Raw genomic sequence first — 17,319 nt, 5'->3', positions numbered from 1 at the left:
TTTACCTCTACTGTTGGGTAAGGAAATCTAATCAAGAAGCCTTGCCTTTAGGAAAGCGAGTCTCGTCTCCCTGTTGACACTAAATTGACGCCCTCAGTAATGGCAGAAGATGCCACCTGCGCACTGCTGCTACCGTGGGGGTGACTGAAGGATGCCTTCCAGCGGCCCTGACAATGCGTTTCCCTAGATAAGGAAGGCACGCAGCCTGCATGCAAATCTCTGTGAATTAGAGACGGCCCATCTTGCTGCTGCTGATTCCAGGCGTGCGACCACCACAAACGGAGCAGCAAGCCACCACGGAAAATGAGGGTGGAATCCTATTTCCCCTGTGAAGAAACCCTGGCGAATATTGCTAAAAGGCAATCTGATTGCCATGTTTGGGTTGGAAAAGGAATACTGCCTCTCTGGATGCTATGGTCTGGTCCCACTCAGCTATGGACATGAGGATGAACATGAAGAAGCTTTGTTTGAAGGGGCAAATTTAGACTGAACCCTTTCAGTGGGCAAAGAAGTCAGGTTCAGAGCCACAGGCCAAGGGCAGCCTTTCCTGGAAGCCCAAGAAGCTCCCCCAGAGGAGAGATGCTGCTTTGTGAGTCAGAGGGTTTTTTAGGCAGACAGCGAGCTGCCTGAAAGCTGGGACCACGCCCCAAGAGCCCAGGGTGAGCAATGAGGAGCTCTACCTCGCCCTGAAAAGCTTTGCGGGGCCTTGGGTCGTTGAAATCAGGGAGTGGTGGTGGCTGCTTTCTCCTTACCCTGTCTCCTTGGTCCCTCAGGCCCTGGAACCATATTCCCTTCCTGCACCCAAAGGGACTACACCTTACATTGCCCCTAACCCTCCCCACACAAAACTAATGGAAAAGGGGACCGCTTCCTCAGTTGTCAAGAGAAAAGTTCCAACTTGCTTTTAGCAAAGGGACAGAATCTCAGGAGGCTGCCACATGCGAAGCAGGGCAAGGTGCGGCAACCATGGAGTGCCTGAGCCGCCCCGGCCTTTCCTTCCTATGCTGGCCTCTGGGAGCTGGTGGGGAGGCCTGGGCTTCCGAACACGGCTGGCAAAATGCTGGACAGAACTCTGGAGGAGAATCAGATGGCAGCGGCTGCCTCCAGGGGCAGGAAGTCCTAGGCGATGGGAGAGGAGTGGGTGGACTCTTCACTGCCTCGCTTTTTGTTAAATTTTGAACTCCTATACCGTTTGCAAGCATTACCTGGTTAAAATTAAAATTGAAAAAGAAAATCAAGGTGAAGGATTGATGATGTCTAAAGTACCGATCTTAGCTCTAGAAGTCTGCTTCTCTAAGTTACACCTGGACATGCTCTATTTTTTGTGAATTCATTAAACCACACAACAGATGAAAGGATCGGAGCACGGCGTCAGCCGGTACGGTGTGACTCTTCCAGGTAGAGGAGCTCGGTGGGACAGGGTGTGAACTGCGCCGTTGGACAGGCCTGGCTAGAATGTGCGTTCTGATGCTTGTTGGCCACAGGGCCTTGTGCAGCTACTTACCCTCTCTGAGCCCTCAGCCTCATCTTGCATAAATCGGGGATAACAATGCCACTGGGCATTCGATATGTGCCAGCTACTACAGTTACAGAAAAGTCAAGGAAGAATTAGAACCAAAGTGACGGCACCGCCATCTGATCCTGTGACAGGCCCTGTCGCGCTCTCCTGCCCCTCTCTGTGGGGACGCTTACAGTTACGCATCGTTCTCCCGCCAGGCTGCAAGTGAGCACCAGCGGGCAGGGCCTGCCTTACTCTCTGTTCCGTCACCAGCCCAAGGCTGGACACAGAGCAGGTGCCATCTTCTTCAGGGACCTCTTGGTGGCTTCCTGGGATGGCAAACAGGTTTCACCCAGCATGTCAACTCTGGCCTGATGGCAGTGGCCGCTTGGAGCCCTGTCCCTCAGGGTCTAGGGAGCAGCAAGAGGGGCAGGGACACAGTGCGAGGCGTGTAGCATCCCCAGCAGCCTGTCTGTGACCCTGGGCTGCACAATGCATTGGAATGAAATGCTGCTTTCTTCATCTGGCCACTCTTCTGCCTCCTCACTCATGGGGACTCTGTTCTTTGAGGATTGATTAAAAACATGCTAAAGCACTGCTGACTTCTGAGGGGGAAAGCAACCTTCTCATCACCTATGTCGAATGAGTAGAATCACAGTTCTTTTTTATTTTTTGAGACAGGGTCTTGCTCTGTCGCCCAGGCTGTAGTACAGTGGAATGATCATAGCTCACTGCAGCCTTGACCTCCTGGGCTCAAGCAATCCTCCTACCTCAGCCTCCCGTGTAGCCGAGATCATAGGTATGTGCCACCATGCCTGGCTAATTTTTCTATTTTTTGTAGAGATGGGGTTTCACCATGTTGCCCAGGCTGGTCTCGAACTCCTGAGCTCAAAGGTCCTCCCCGCCTTGGCCTCCCAAAGTGCTGGGATTACAGGCGAGAGCCATCACATCCGGCCTGAAATCACAATTCTGAAGTCACAAATGTGTGTGGGAAGAACCAAAGGAAGCAGCAGCTACCAAGCCACGACTGTGCCTTCATCACTGCGCTGCAGGCTCGCTGAGCATGCCATCCTCAGCAGCAAATGGGTATTATTGGCCCCACTGTGCATGTTTAAGAAGTGAGATTCAGAAAGGTGAAAGTCACTTATCCAAATGTACAGCTAAATCAGCCAGATGTGGTGGCACCTCCCTCTCAGCTACTCAGGAGGCTGAGGTGGGAGGATCGCCTGAGCCCAGGAAGTCAAGGCTGCGGTGAGCTGTGGTTGCACCACTGCACTCCAGCCTGGGCCACAGAGTAAGACCCTGTGTCTTAAAAAAACACAAAACAAAACCGGCCAGGTGCAGTGGCCCACGCCTGTAATCCCAGTACTTTGGGAGGCCGAGGCAGGCGGATCATGAGGTCAGGAGATCGAGACCATCCTGGCTAACACGGTGAACTCCCGTCTCTACTAAAAATACAAAAAAATTAGCCGGGCATGGTGGCGGGCGCCTGTAGTCCTAGCTACTCGGGAGGCTGAGGCGGAAGAATGGCGTGAACCTAGGACGTGGAACTTGCAGTGAGTCGAGATTGCGCCACTGCACTCCAGCCTGGGCGACAGAGGGAGACTCCGTCTCAAAAAAAAAAAAAAAACACAAAACCCAAACCAAAACAAAATGTACAGCTGGTAATGATGCAGTGGGGATATGGACCCAAACCTGTCCACTCTAAAGCAGTGGCTCTCACCCTGATGCACGGAACCACCGTGAGCTTTAAACAGCCCAAATGCCAGGGCCTCACTGAGAGATTGGATGCAATTTTTGCGGTGGGGACCACGTTGGGATCTGGTAATCCTCCATGCAGCCCCCACCCGAGTGGTCTGACACGCGGCAAGGCTCTGCATGCTCTGAGGGCTGTGCTGTGTGGCTGGCCTCCCCAGGGAACTGGAGCATGAGGCCAGGGCCTTGGGTCCCACATCTAGACTCTAGGTGGGTCCCCAGTCCAGCCTCACAGCAGCACCACCTGCGTAGCCACAGTGGCGAAGTTGTCACTGCTACACCCTCTGAGCCTCAGCTTTCTTGCAGGCGGAGTGAGGCTGCCCACATGCCTTCCCTGGGGGAGTCCTGAAGTAGCTGCTGTGGGGAGGGGGGCAGGGAGGGTCAGCAGGCGAAGCTTAACTACAAAGAAAACTGGCCCGGGGATACCAAAACTAGCTTTAATTTGTCCAAAAGCCACACAGAGTTGTGTAGAAACTGATCCTGGGAGGGAAGCTGAGAGAGTCCATGATGCGCAGGGCCAAGGTGCCTCTAGAAGTTCTCCAGCAAGCCCAGGATGCGCTTTTGCTCGTTCTCCCGGAACTCCGGGCTCCGGCCGTCCCCGATGTTCTCTGCATACTCTAGGGGGACAAAGATAGAATCAGGAGTGGATCCCAGGCATGGCGTCCACCATGGCTGCGTCGCTTCATACCTTTCCCAGAACCCCAGCTCCCACAGAGGTGCAAGTCGCCCTAATGCCCCCACTGTAGCCAAATTCCTTGGGGTCTTGCCTTTGAGGCCTCAGTGGAAAGGTCCCAACTTACCTTTCCATGCTTGGATTCCCCTCCTAGCCACACCCTTCACTTCCGCCCTCATGTATTTATTCACTCAACACGCACGGCGTGGATGCTACTAAGGTCTGAATGTTTGTGTCTCCTCCAAAACTCATGCTGAAACCTCATCCTCAACGCCGCGAAGGCCTTTATGGGGTGATTAGGTTCTTACCATCTAATTATAAGATTAGATTAGGTCTAATCTAGGGGGATTAGACCCTTGCAAAAGGACTCCAGGGAACTCTCAAGACCCTTTGCCCTTCCCCCTTCTGCAATGTGAGGATGCAACAGGACGGCCCTCAGCAGACATCAAAGGTTGGCGCAGTGCTCTTGGACCCCCCGCCTCCAGAATTGTGAGGAAGTACATTTCTGTTCTTCATAAATTACCCAGTCTCAGGGATTTTGTTACAGCAGCACGAACAGACTAAGGCAGACACCCGCTGGGCGGGCACCGCTCTGGGCGAGTGGTTCTGAGTGTGGACCCGAGCAGCAGCAGCAGCAGCAGCACTGCATGGAAACTTACTAGAAACACAAATTCTTGGGACCACCCTAGACCCACTTAACAGGAAACGGGTGGGGCCCAGTGATCTGGGTTTTATTGAGTCTCCAGGTGATGCTCATGTATGCTCCAGTTTGAGAACCTTTTTTTTGGGAATGGGAATAAAGCAGTGATAGAAACAGATGCAAATTTCTGCTTGTGTGGAGCCTACTTTCTAGTGAGGGTCACAAACCAAAAAGTGAACAAAATACACAGGTGGCTGTCAGCAGGGAATATCTGCTTAAAGATCAGAAGGAGTTGAGTGTGGAAAGGTCTGGAAGCGAGTGGCAGGGCAGCCAGGGCAGAGGATGTAAGGGGAGGCACTTCTTTGGTGTATCTGAGGGTCAGCGAAGAGGTCAGCGTGGCCACAGCCTGGAGCCATGGGAGGGGGCCATACCCAGATGGCGTGGGTCTGTGCACCACGGTAAGGGCTGTGGCCTTTCTGTGGGGTGGGCCTTTCTGCAGAAAGGAATGACGTGATTTGACTTTTGCCAGATCCCTCTCAATGCTGTGTGGGGGACACCATGGGGGAAGCAAAGGCAGGGAAAGGAGATGCGACGTGACAGTGGCCTGGATTGGGCAGGTAGGTAGTGGTGGAGGTGAGGCGACGTCTTCAGCTTCTTGATGTTTTCTGAGGGTGGCTCCAATAGGATTTACAGATAGACCGGAAATGGGGTGTGAGAAAGAGATATGGATGTTGCAATCACCAAGAAATATGACAAGAGCATTGAGGAGGCTGACAGTGAGCCCAGAATCCCCACAAGGACTGGGGGCACAGGTGCTGGTGCCAACAACAGGGAGGGGCTGTCGGGGGGGGTGCAGTCCCCCGACACAAACTTCGACAGCTGGGTGTATTCGGGGAAGGGAGGGAGAGAGAATAGTCTAGAAGTACTGGAGCATGGAAGACCCCTCCCATGTCTCCAGTGGCAGGAGGGGTGTGGGAGCGCCAGGTTCAGTGAGACCAGGAAGAGAAAGGAAATATTCCTGAGGAGGGTGAGGCTCTGGGCACAGTTCTGGCAACAGATCGGCAAAGGATGCCATCAGAGAGTGTCATGGTGGGCAGGCTTGTGTTCTTGTCTCCCCTGTTGTCCCAGCACAGTGATCCTTAAGACGCCATTTCTTTTTTTTTAGTGTCCTCGTCCCCTAAAATAACATGGTCACCCTGGTTTTTTTTTTAGGAGATGGCGAGGGGTGATTTGGTGACTCTGGACTTCCTGCGGTGGCTCCTAGAGCAAGTGTAGGGGATCTGGTGGGAGGGGAAGGGGGAGGATGGGGTGGTCCAACCCCTCACTGCCCTCTGACTGTCCCCTGCCCACAGCCAGAGAGGAAAAGGCGATCAAATCCTAGCTCTGACTCACAACTGTGCCCTTGGGTGGTTCCCTCTGAAAATGTTCAAATAACAAACTTCCAGGGAACATTAGTTCCCTCCCTGAGCCTCCTTTGCTCAGGCCAGTAATGGCACTGGGGAAGTCCCACACCCCCTCCAGGTCCCCTCCTGAGATGTCTTCTCTGTGAAAGCCTGCCTGGTCACCTCTCACTCCCACGCCCGGCCCCAGGCCACTGCCTCCAGCACATGTGGGCCTGACTGCTAGACCATCCTCCACCCAGCCCCTCTCTCCCTAGACGGAGAGCTGCATGAAGGCAGGGGCTTTCACCTTCCTCCCAGCTAAGCCTGGCCGAGGGCCCCCCAGCAGAGTGTCGTGCTGAAGGATCTCCTGCAGTGGGTGACTAGGATGGCTGCCTGCACTTCTGCCCCCTGGTCCCTTACTGGGGCCTGGCTTGAGAAAGAAAATGGAGAGAACTCTCTAGTACTAAAGAGGCTTTTGCATAATAAAACACCTGCTGATCCAAACCAGACAAAGACTGGGGAGACAAAACAAAGCATGTGACCTCTCACCCCTCCCCTGTCAGCCCCACCCCTGCCAATGCTGGGGAAGTAATTTTGCTCCTGCTACCTCTTTATTTTGCCCCGTTCCTCTTTATTACTTTGGACGTGTGCCAGAAAATGGGATTTGGGATTCAGGCATGTGCCAGCTGTGTGTCTCCCCCAGAAATCCTCTTCTGTTAGGCCCATCCATCACCTCCAACAGCAAGTGGTTGTGATGCCTCCTATTAAGGCCCCTTAGAGAGAGGGCCGGGGTGATGGAGACAGGAACTGAGCTTCGGCAGAAGGCTCTGGGGCTGTGTGTAAGTGGTATCTCTTACTCACATGTGAATGATATAGTTGCTGCCCCAGGAGAGAGAGAAATGACCATTATGGCATCTAATATCCCCGGAGGCATGGTCTGGAAGCAGGAGTCTTAATGGATGGAGCTAACACTTTGCTCTCCTAATGTCTTCTCAGACCCAGGAGGGAGGGAAGTGGAGAAACAGTCCGATGCTGTGAGGCAGTGATTTTCCAACAGTAAAGCCGGCTTCCCTGAGTTCTTTCTAGGGATGTACGAAGCAGAGGGAACCCACACCTGCATCAATCCCTTTGCCGAATCACCTGTGCCGAGGCCTCGCTTACACATGCCGACGGTACACAGAGCACCCATCCTATGCGCAAGTCTCCTGTGTCACTCCAACTGTGCTAAGAAGCAAACAGTCACATCACCCATTCTCTGGAAAGGGGATATCCGACTGGCCCACAGGCAGTGAATGGCTTAGTGTCCCCTGGAAGAGGGCCTGTCCCATACAGAGCGGAGTGGAACTAACATGTGCTGTGCACTGCTATGTGCCTGCATTTTCTAGGTTGTCTCATATGTAACCTTTGCATCAATCTCACAAGATAAAGAACACCATCCCTACTTACCCAGGGGGAAACAGAGGCTATCAGAGAACTGAAGCAACCCGCCCAAGTCTAGGATGTAGAGGAGCCGGAATTCAAACCTTGAAATGTGTGGATAGTAAAAAAAAAAAAGGCCCCTAAAAAACCACTGGGAGGGGGCCGGTCCTCACAGCAGCATCCTGTTACCTAAGCAACAGGCTACCCTGCCTGGCCCCTGGTCTTTGGGAAAAAAAACTCTGCTCTGTGAGCATTCCAAAACAGGAATGTCTTATGGTACAGGGGCCTCGGTGGCCAGGACAGATGTGGGTGTGGCTGGGGTCACCCTCTCTTATGCCAAGTTACCAAATATCAGAGTTGGAAGGGTTCTCAGAAATTTACTGCAGCCCTGAGGGGGCACGTGGATGGCCAGGGTCCCCCAGCGAGCCGGCCACGGAGCCAGGCCCAGAACCAGGTCCGACGATCCGGCCTAGTACTCATCCACTGGCCTAGTGCTCATCCACTGCCCGGGGAAGCTGCACCCTCAGGCACCTCACCCTCACCCTTTGCCCTTGCTCATTCTTTGTTTCTATGGCAGAGTCCTATTTAGAGCAAATCTTGGTGGTGCCAGCTACCTCTGGTTATTACAGCTGCTGCAGCAGTTTATAAATATTGAACAGAGTCCTCCCAGAGGTCTTGGGAAAGAGTTCTCTCTGCTGCATGTGTGTGTGCGTGTGTGCATGTGTATGTAAGAGGAAAAGAGACTGCAGGATGAGGGGAGAGGGAGAAAAGGATGAGGGGAGAGAGGGAAGAGGCTAAGTCAGTGGACAGTGAGAAAGACGGCATACACGTCAACTCCTTTCTCTACTTCCCCCACATTTTCAAATGCTCTTATAATAAAGGCTTTGATGGAACTCAGAAACAGGCAGCAGTGCTGAATGCATAAATATTAAAGCAAACTTTAGACAGCAGGTTTACTATTCAGACATGGAATACAAGCTGTTCTGTTTATGTTGAGAGGGAGAGGGAGGGGGCACTGGGGCTGGTGGATGGGGAAAAGTCGTCTTCCAGGGCGGAGACCTGGACGAGTATTCACAAGCCTGGTTCAGATCCATGAACCTTAAGCCTTACATGTTCACCTTTTTAAAAATGCAGGAGGAAGAGGGAGGAGAGAAGAGGAATGCCCAATATTTTCACATTGAAAACCCCTGAAGATGTACATATAACCACAAAATAGAAACTGAGAAAGGAAAATCCTTCAGGTCTAACAGATTCCTTGACAACAACAATGAACTTGGAAGGTTGAAAGTTGCGCTTCTCCAGAAGTAGAATATTTTGCTAGGCAGTAGGTTCTCATTTCATCAGGGATGCCATTCAAATGAAACCCACTTACAGAGAAAGACCCTTGCTCTTGCTTACAATGCCAATGGTCATGTTCTCAGAGTCCCATGGATGTTTTACACGGTTGGAAAAGCACCCACTGACACCCACCCACCCCCATAAGGCCCCAGGGAAGTCGAGCCTGTGTGCTGGTCCCTGCTTTTCCTGGTGGCATCTCAGTCCAAGCTGCTGCTAACTCCAGGCGAAAGGATTAGGTCAAGGAAGGAAGGAACTTCCATTCACTGAGTATGTAACTTGGTCCCAGGCACCCAACTGCATTTTAACTTTGGAGGCTTCCTGAGAGAGGCAATATTTATTTTAGGTGTTTTTTTGTTTGTGTTTTTTACAGAGGAGGAAACCAAGACTTAAATATGTTACCTACTAACTTGCCCAGAGTTACATGGAGATCCAGAATTTATGTTGGTCTGAGCATCTCTGTTCCTGGGTGAGCCTGGACACTAATTATAACAATAAAGACAGCTAACATGTAACAGGCACTTTCAGTGCCAGCCACCATGTGAGCACTGTACATACAGCACTTCACCTCATTCTCACAGCAGCCTTCTGAGACAGGTTCTCCCCATCTTACAGATGCAGGAGCTATGGCTTGGGGAGGGGAAGAGCTGCCTGAGGTCAGACACTAGAAAGCGACAGAGCTTGCTTGTGAACCTGGGCAACTCACTGCAGGCTCCATGGTCTTAGCACAGTTGGTTCTCCAAGAGTGGTTCCCCCCGACCCCTGCATACCACCACCACACTACCCCGGGCAGCACTTCCCGAGAGCCCTCTTGGGTGAACTGGGTGTGAGGCCCGGGGGCAGCAATCCTAAGGCAAATGTGACATCTTTGCTGAAAAGCTCTTGAGGTGTCCTTAAGATGCCTCTGAGCCCTGTCAAGGCCGCTGGCTACAGGGCTAACATACAGGCCTCTCTCCATGATCCTTTCCTGCCTCCAAATACCCTGTGGGACACCGTATCCATGACCAGGTGCAAGCCACACACACGCCAACATGTCATCCAAAGATAAATCCTATCAGCCTCTGCAGCTTTAAAATCACACAGACAAATTGGGTTACCAAGAGCCCCAAATCAATATGGAAATACATGTTTATGAGCTACTAGGAGGAGATTTTAAACCATAAAGAATACTCACAAATCAAAGGGCCATGGGCCAAATTCTAAAAGCATTTAAGTTTCTGGCTCATTCTTTTTGCCCAGCAGTGAGAGAGTTTTGAGTCAGTAATCCTCTAAGATTTTCTCTGCAAACCAGCCGCTGTGCAGTAGCCGTGGCTGCTCCCGGGCATCTGTGTGGTCCTCCAACAACTTTCACCAGGAGACTAAAACATCGACAAGACTGGCCAGTGGCTTCCACTGCAACCCTTGGCACAAATATTTGTATTTCGAAGCATTCTTGGGTCACAGCTCCTACGCCACAGCCAAGGTGATGACTGCTCAACAATGCCCATGCATAGCTGCCTATGGAAACCCTTCCCATGCAGGCAGCCACAGAGACAGAATGCAGAATGGTGGCTGCCAGGGGCTGGGGGGAGGGAGGAACGGGCAATTCCCGTTTTGCAAGATGAAAAAAAGGCCTGTGGATAGATGGTAGTGATGGTAGTAATGGTCAAAACGATAAATTATTACTACAATAATAAAAAATAAAAAAGAAGCCATGCCTTCCGTACAGCTTCCCTGGATCTTTGGGCTCCTTTTCATGTCCAGCCGGATTAACTGTGAGTTAACTGTGCCGTCTTCATTCCCCTTGTACCTCTGCATCCCAGCACTGGCTCCATTCTGCTTTGCGCTATGGTCAGTCACCTCACTTGTGAGGGACGTATGCCTGTTGGGGACAGGGTCTCCTGAGTGTCTCACTTATCTTAGAAGCCTGCCTAGCACCCTGTGATGTCAAATTGGTGCTCTCTAAAGGTGAGTGCCCTGCATTTTTCTCCTCTCCTAAAAGCCCATAGGAGCATATGGGCCAATCAGCAGTTGGCACATTCCTTACCGCTGTGCATAGCTCCTTCTGAGTCTGGATCCAGTTTACATCACCAGAGACCCAGGTACCCCCACTAAGCTCAGTGAGTCTCAGTTTCCTTGTTACCCCACTTTCTAAGCCTGTTGTGAGGACCAGAGGTAATGACACTGTACCCCAAAGGCCTGACCCAGAGGAGGTAGGAGCTCGGTAAGTGACTACTCTACCTACCGTGGTCCTGGATTTCTGGAATAGAACAAAGAAGCCTACGGCACCACCTCAGCACGCACCCCAGTCAGCAGTAACTGACTCCTCCTCTCTGCCAGTCAGGGTGCCGAGCACCACAGAAATAAATGGCAGTAAGTCTGCTGCTGTTCTCATGGAGCACACGGCTCCATCTGCCCTTCTCTTTGTGGGCATCTCAGTCCTCAGACCACGGTTCCCTAGGAGGGCCCACAGTCCTCAGGCCAGAGCTGCTGCTGGTTCTGGGGAAGGCTGGACGTCGGGAGCACTGAGTAAGCAGTGTGCAGAGACAGGGGCTGTAATGAGCCATCAATTATTCCCTGCGCTCTTGGCACCCCCAACAGAGGAGGGAGAAAATTGTGAGAGTGGGGGCTGAAAAATAACGGGAAAAGTCCCCCACTGGGCTTGCCTCATCAGCGTTTTCCTGAGACCTCAAGGGATACATCAGCTGTCATCCTGCCAGCAAAACTTAGGAAATATGTAGGCCATAAAATCAAAGAAAAAAGCTTGCATCTAATTAGTATGTTAAAGAAAAAAAGGAAGCAACCCAAACTGAAAAACAAAATTAAAATCAAAGAGGACAGACTGATGAGCTGGTTTTCTTTATGAGGCTTTGTTTTCTTGGGCTTTTGATTGAAGGAAGGGTGGGGTGGGGGGTGGGGTGGTATGAAAAGGAGAACCAGATGGGCTTTTTGGACGGGGGTCCCAGAAGAGCCCAGCCTCCCACCCCTCCCACCTCCATGGGAGTCTCAACCTTGTCAACCTCAGCACCACCCTCTCCACCCAAGTGAGGGCTCCTCAGGGTCCTTGCAGCACCCTGTTCAGGGGATACTCCCAGAGGCAGGCCACACTGCACAGGCTCCACACCCTGCTGCAGACTGGCTTCCCCTGCCGTGGGTGAGGCAGGACAGGGGCACACCAGCGGGAGGGCTGAGAACTCTTTATGACAACCTTCCACCTAGAGAGAACTCTTTTAATTGCCAGCGTGATGTTTGGGGCCTCTTCAACCTGAGCAATGGCGTTCAATTCCCAGGCTCTAAATAACACCTCCATACTGATGACCTCAAATTTCCCAAACGATTCCCCGGGCACCAATGAGAATGTCCGCTGTCTGCTGGCCAATCAAGGGATGCAGTCACCCCTTGTACCCCAAATTCACTGTGCACCTAGGAGAACTCAGAGGCCCTGCCCAGCCACACCCCACCCAACACTACAGCCTCCTGCACCTCTTCTTGGCCTCCCTTGAAGGGGCTATAGTCCTCCCCAAGGCCACTGCATCCTGCCCTGTCCTCCTCCAGGCCTCTGCTCCCTCTGCCTGGTTTGGGTACCAGTCCTAGTCCTGAGGAGGAGAAGTGGCTCCCTCCCTGCTTACATAACTGCCTCTGTGCCACTCCCTCCCTCAGCACACTGTTCACAACTTGACGGGTGCTTAGCACGTTCTAATTAGTTTTGAGCCTCTCCCCCTAGACTGTGAACGCATCAAGGATAGGGATCTCGCTTATTCCTTTAGTATCTCTAGGACTGGACACAGAGCCTGGCACTGAGCAGGGCCAGCTGAGTAGTTCCTGGAGCGTGCATTTCACTGGGATTGGATTATGGTCAATCATTTATACTCTATGTCCCTGGAAGGCTGTAAACTCCATGAGGGCAGCTGCCGTGTGACACCTCCATAGCACAGCACTTAGCACTGTGCCCAGCTAGTCCCGAGGAGAGTCACAGTCAATGTTTGCTACGTTAAATTCACACAAGGGTAGGGTTTCATTCTGCAATGTCTGAAATTGTTACTGGTTCCCATTATTTGCTTGGCATTGCTCTGGGTGCTGAGGAGACACAGTGAACAAGGCAGACAATGTCCGTCATGGAGCTTATATTTTAATGTATGAGACAGACAAAAGGAGTAAACAAACACATAAATAAAAACAATCATAGGTTGTGATAAGGGCTCGGATGGAAAGAAAAAGGGTGCTATCGTGGGAATAATGGATGCAGAGAAGTGGATGGATTCAAGGTTGAGTTTGGAGACAGAAGAGGTGGGATGGACTAAGGAGCTGCCTATGAAGGGTGATGGGGAGAGAAATGAAGGGCTGAGCCCAGGCCTGGAAGGATGGCTGCGAGGGTCTGCATGGAGGTGGAGGAGGTGAGGGTGGGCAGAAAGCAGCGGGGGAGAAAAACAGAGGGGTGGGAATGAAGATGGCGTCTGTGCAGACCCTTCACCGGTTCGCTCACCTGCTCGCTTGCCCAGGCACTCACTCAACAATCATCCACTCAGTATCCAGTATGGGGTCAGCACCTTAAAAGGCACTAGGGAAATAAACCAGGATCCGAGGGAGACAGAGGCTAGGGCTCACAACAATGGAAAATTGTGAATCACTTAGGGTGTGTGTGGCAGGGTTTGAGAAAGAAAAACATCCAACTACTACTACTACATGTCAGCACCCATTAAAAATACTTTTCCTTTCTTGGAAGATCATGTTTTGATTACAAGGAGGGAGGTGCAGGGAGAAGGCTCAATGCAAGATAGTAGAGCTGAGGGTAATAAGAAGTTCTAATTGAACATGTGGGCATTAGAAGTAAATGCCATTTAAAGGCTGGAGTTGCAAATCACCACAGCTACACCTTAGGGAGGAGGCGAAATGAGGCTCTGAGCAGTAATTCACGCGAATCTGACACTGAGAATGAGAAGCCCCCAGGGTGTCACCCCGGCAGGCATGAGTGGGGCTAAGTGTGTCCATCAGACCCCTTTACTCTCTTTCTCTCTGAGGAGAAAACAACAGATTCCAATGCCTCATACTCTCCATCTACAAAACGGGTGCAATGGATTTACCATTCCCTGATGGGGAGGGCTGAGCAGACACGAGATTTCCAGCCTCTATGCCTTCACTCACACTGCTGTTTCTTTCTGGACTGTCTCTGTCCTAGCCTCTCAGACCAGCTCAATGCCACCTCTCTCACAAGGCTTCCCACAGGATTTTGGCCATGCCTCACTTAAAATAATGATGACAATGATCTTCCTGGTATTTTGTAACACTCACACTAATGCTCACTGTTAACTTGTGTCACCTCATTCAATCCCCTTGCCCTTTCTAGGAGGTCACAGAGCAACTGGTATCTTGCTTGAGGTAACAGAGTAAACAACAGAGCCAAGATTTGGATCCACAAGCCTCTGACCCTAGAGCCCACGCTCTTAACCATGCTTCACTTCACTGTGTAGACTATGTTTATCTTCACATTTCATCTGCCACCTGGAATGGGAGCTAAAAGCAACTGAAAGGTAAGCTCTCTGAGTAAATCTAGCCTAGTCCTTCATCTTAGAAATGGGCAGAATGAGGGCCCGAGGTGAACATTGATTTGTCTGCAGTTACCCAGTCCATCTGGACACTCCCTGAACTCCGGCATCGTCAGTACTGGAAATTCCCACATGGGCCTCCACTGCCACACGTACCAGCCAGCGCTCTCCAGTTAGTGCCTAGGTGGCTGACGGTGGGGCTGCATTCAGAGCTCAGAACAGGGGCCCCGCCTTGTGACTGGGGGCTTGCTCACTGACTGGAGGCCTCTCCAGCTGAGTCAGGTCCAGTCAAAGATCCAGCAGCATTTGGGGAACTCCATGGGGTGGGTGAGGAGGAGGGAAACCCACACTGACTGAGCACCCGCTGTGTGCCAGGTATAGACTGGATGCTGTAGTACCTCCCGTAACCTTTGCAAAATTTCTCCTAGCTGTGACAGGCTCGCAGCTAGAGGAGGCAGAGCTAGGCCCAGAAGGCAGGCATACTCTCCACCACTCCACATTGCTTCAATTCACTACAGAATTCCCGTTACAGTAGTGCCCTGCATCCCGACGGATGTTCCAAGACCCCCGATGGATGCCTGAAACTGCACACAGTACTGAAACCTATGTACACTATGTTTTTCCCTATAGATACACACCTATGATAACTACACAACTATGATAAAGGTTAATTTATAAATTAGGCACAGTAAGAGATTAACAACAATAACTAAATAAAACAGAACAATTATAACAATATACTATAAAAAAGTTATATGAATGTGGCCTCTCTCAAAATATCTTATTGTACTGTACTCATCTATTTCTGGACAGTTGACTGTGTGTAACTGAAAGCAAAACTGTGGATAAGAAAGGACGTTTGTATTTCTTGTCATTTCCTTGCTTTTTTCCCTAAGAAAGCAATTTCCTTCCACTATGTGTAGTTTGGAGTTGAATTTTTTGTTTTGCTTTTTAAAAAAAATTTAACAACTGTTTCAAGCCTTTGTGCCTCTTGTTTATGGGTGTAAGTTCTGGAACTGGAGGGTAAGAGGCAGAGAACAACGAGGCTAGTCTTCAGTATTCTGACAAAGACGACCTGGACACACAGTGAAATGGACAACAACTTAAGCTTTCAGTGCAGAAAACGCTCCACATCAAATACCAGGGATACTGACAGAGGCTCAGAAAGTAAGCATCATCTAATCCTCTGGAGCCCCAGACATGAGTAGCATCCAACTCACCCTTGATGATATGCCTGACAATTTTGATGGAGCTTCCTCGCATGTTTAGGATCTGGTGAACCCTCTGGCGAATCTAATAAGGGAAAAAATGGGTAGAGAAAGAAAGACAACCATTTGTCCTGACACACCAGAATGTATCACCTTGAAATGATTTACTTCACCCCATCCCTGAAACAAAAGGCTGATGTAGAGTAAACGAATTCAAGGAGAGCGTGACCCCCTTCTTTCCCTGAGAGTCCACCTAAGCAGCTGGCGAGGAAGGAGGCAGGGATGGATAAGCCCATCCAGGGGAAGACCCTCCTACCTGGGGGACATTGGCATTGCAGATCTCGGCCATGATGTAGCAGATGTGCTGGAGAACAAAGAGCCCCGCATCCAGGCGCCGGAGGTAGAACTCCTCCTCGGTGTCATTGTCGATGATCTCTCCTCGCCGGACCATGTCCTAGAAACAAATGAACGTTTAGGAATAAAAGCTGGACAGTGAATGGGAGGAAAGAATGGACTCCTAGTCTGGCCATAATACACACAACAATAGCAACTATAACAACAGCAAAAGAAAACCACCTCATCTTTTTGATTTGTCTACATCTCCCTTTACTCTAAAGTATCTTTCATGTTCTTCATTCTTAATGGACTATAGAGGCCCCAGGAGGCAAGCTTAAAGCCTATTTTTTCCTATCTGACGAATCAGGGCCAATATGATCTCATCCACATATAAAAAAAGCTAAAAAAAAAAAAAACAAGCTGAAGGGACCAAATCCAAGCTATTTATCTGCTTCCACTCATTTTTCACTCTTTGGTTTGTGCCTCCATAAATAATCTCTCTGTAAGATACAGTTGGCCCCTGACCTACCATGGATCGACTTTATGATGAGGTAAGAGTGACAGGCATGCAGTAGAAACTGTACTTCTCCTGCAAGGCTGGTAGTGGCAACGAGCCTCAGGTCCCAGTCAGTCATGCATTTTCTTTCTTTTTTTTTTTTTTTTGAGATGCAGTTTTGCTCTTGTCCCCCAGGCTGGAGTGCAAAGGCGCGATCTCGGCACACTGCAACCTCCGCCTCCCTGGTTCATGCGATTCTCCTGCCTCAGCCTCCTGAGTAGCTGGGATTACAGGCACGTGCCACCATGCCCAGCTAATTTTTGTATTTTTAGTAGAGACGAGATTTCTCCATGTTGGCCAGGCTGGTCTTGAACTCCTGACCTTGGCCTCCCAAAGTGCTAGGATTACAGGTGTGAGACACCACGCCTGGCAGCCACACATTTTCAACTCATGATATTTTCAATTTATGGTGGGTTTATCAGGATGCAGCGTTATCGGAAGCCAAGGAGCATCTGTATACTTAAATCTCCCTTCCAAATCAGGTTAAACACAAGGGAGAAAGGTCCCCTTTCTCCACAACTCTGAAACCAATGGCACAGGCACCCAACTTGCATACATATGCCCTCTGGCTTAGGTGTTTTGTCAGAGGGCATGCTGCATTTCACACGTCCAACACTCCCCAGGCCAAAGCCCTAATTCAGTCACAGGAGTCTCCTTTGTAACCTAGACCTCTCAGACTTGCTGTCCTCATATCCAGTCCTCCCTAGTAGATTCCTTTAAAAAAACAAAAACAAAAACAAAAAACCCAGCTTTATTGAGATATAATTCACATACTATACAATTCATCCACTGAAAGTGTACAATCTAACAGCTTTTATATGTTGAGTTGTGCAATCAATTTTTAACATCTTTACCATCCCCCAACCCCAATCCTCTCACCCCTCATCCTGGGCGCTGTGAACACTTCTGCCAAGACAGCTCAGGGCCCTACTGCTTTCCCTCCTTGGGATTCTGGGGTATGGTTCAAGTTCACATCATTTTTCAGCTACGTCCAT

The 17,319-nt window shown here is 50.6% G+C and overlaps 1 protein-coding gene across 3 annotated transcripts in view; it reads right to left on the bottom strand.

The window, feature by feature from the left end:
• Positions 1-3,676: 3,676 nt before the first annotated feature.
• CTNNBL1 (catenin beta like 1) overlaps positions 3,677-17,319 on the bottom strand; it is a 176,591-nt gene continuing 162,948 nt past the window's right edge. For all 3 annotated transcript variants that reach the window (XM_004062122.5, XM_055373497.2, XM_063702283.1), the window contains 3 exons: positions 15,749-15,886; positions 15,445-15,517; positions 3,677-3,870 (listed from right to left, as the gene is read on the bottom strand). In XM_004062122.5, the coding sequence (XP_004062170.1) occupies positions 3,782-3,870; positions 15,445-15,517; positions 15,749-15,886 (300 nt within the window). In that variant the 3' untranslated portion in view covers positions 3,677-3,781. The remainder of the gene's footprint in view (positions 3,871-15,444; positions 15,518-15,748; positions 15,887-17,319) is intronic.

The sequence above is a fragment of the Gorilla gorilla genome, chromosome 21, assembly GCF_029281585.2.
Source record: "Gorilla gorilla gorilla isolate KB3781 chromosome 21, NHGRI_mGorGor1-v2.1_pri, whole genome shotgun sequence".
NCBI classification, from domain to species: Eukaryota; Metazoa; Chordata; class Mammalia; order Primates; family Hominidae; genus Gorilla; species Gorilla gorilla.
The sequence above is the reverse complement of the archived record's forward strand: the minus strand, read 5'-3'. Positions and strand labels throughout refer to the sequence as shown.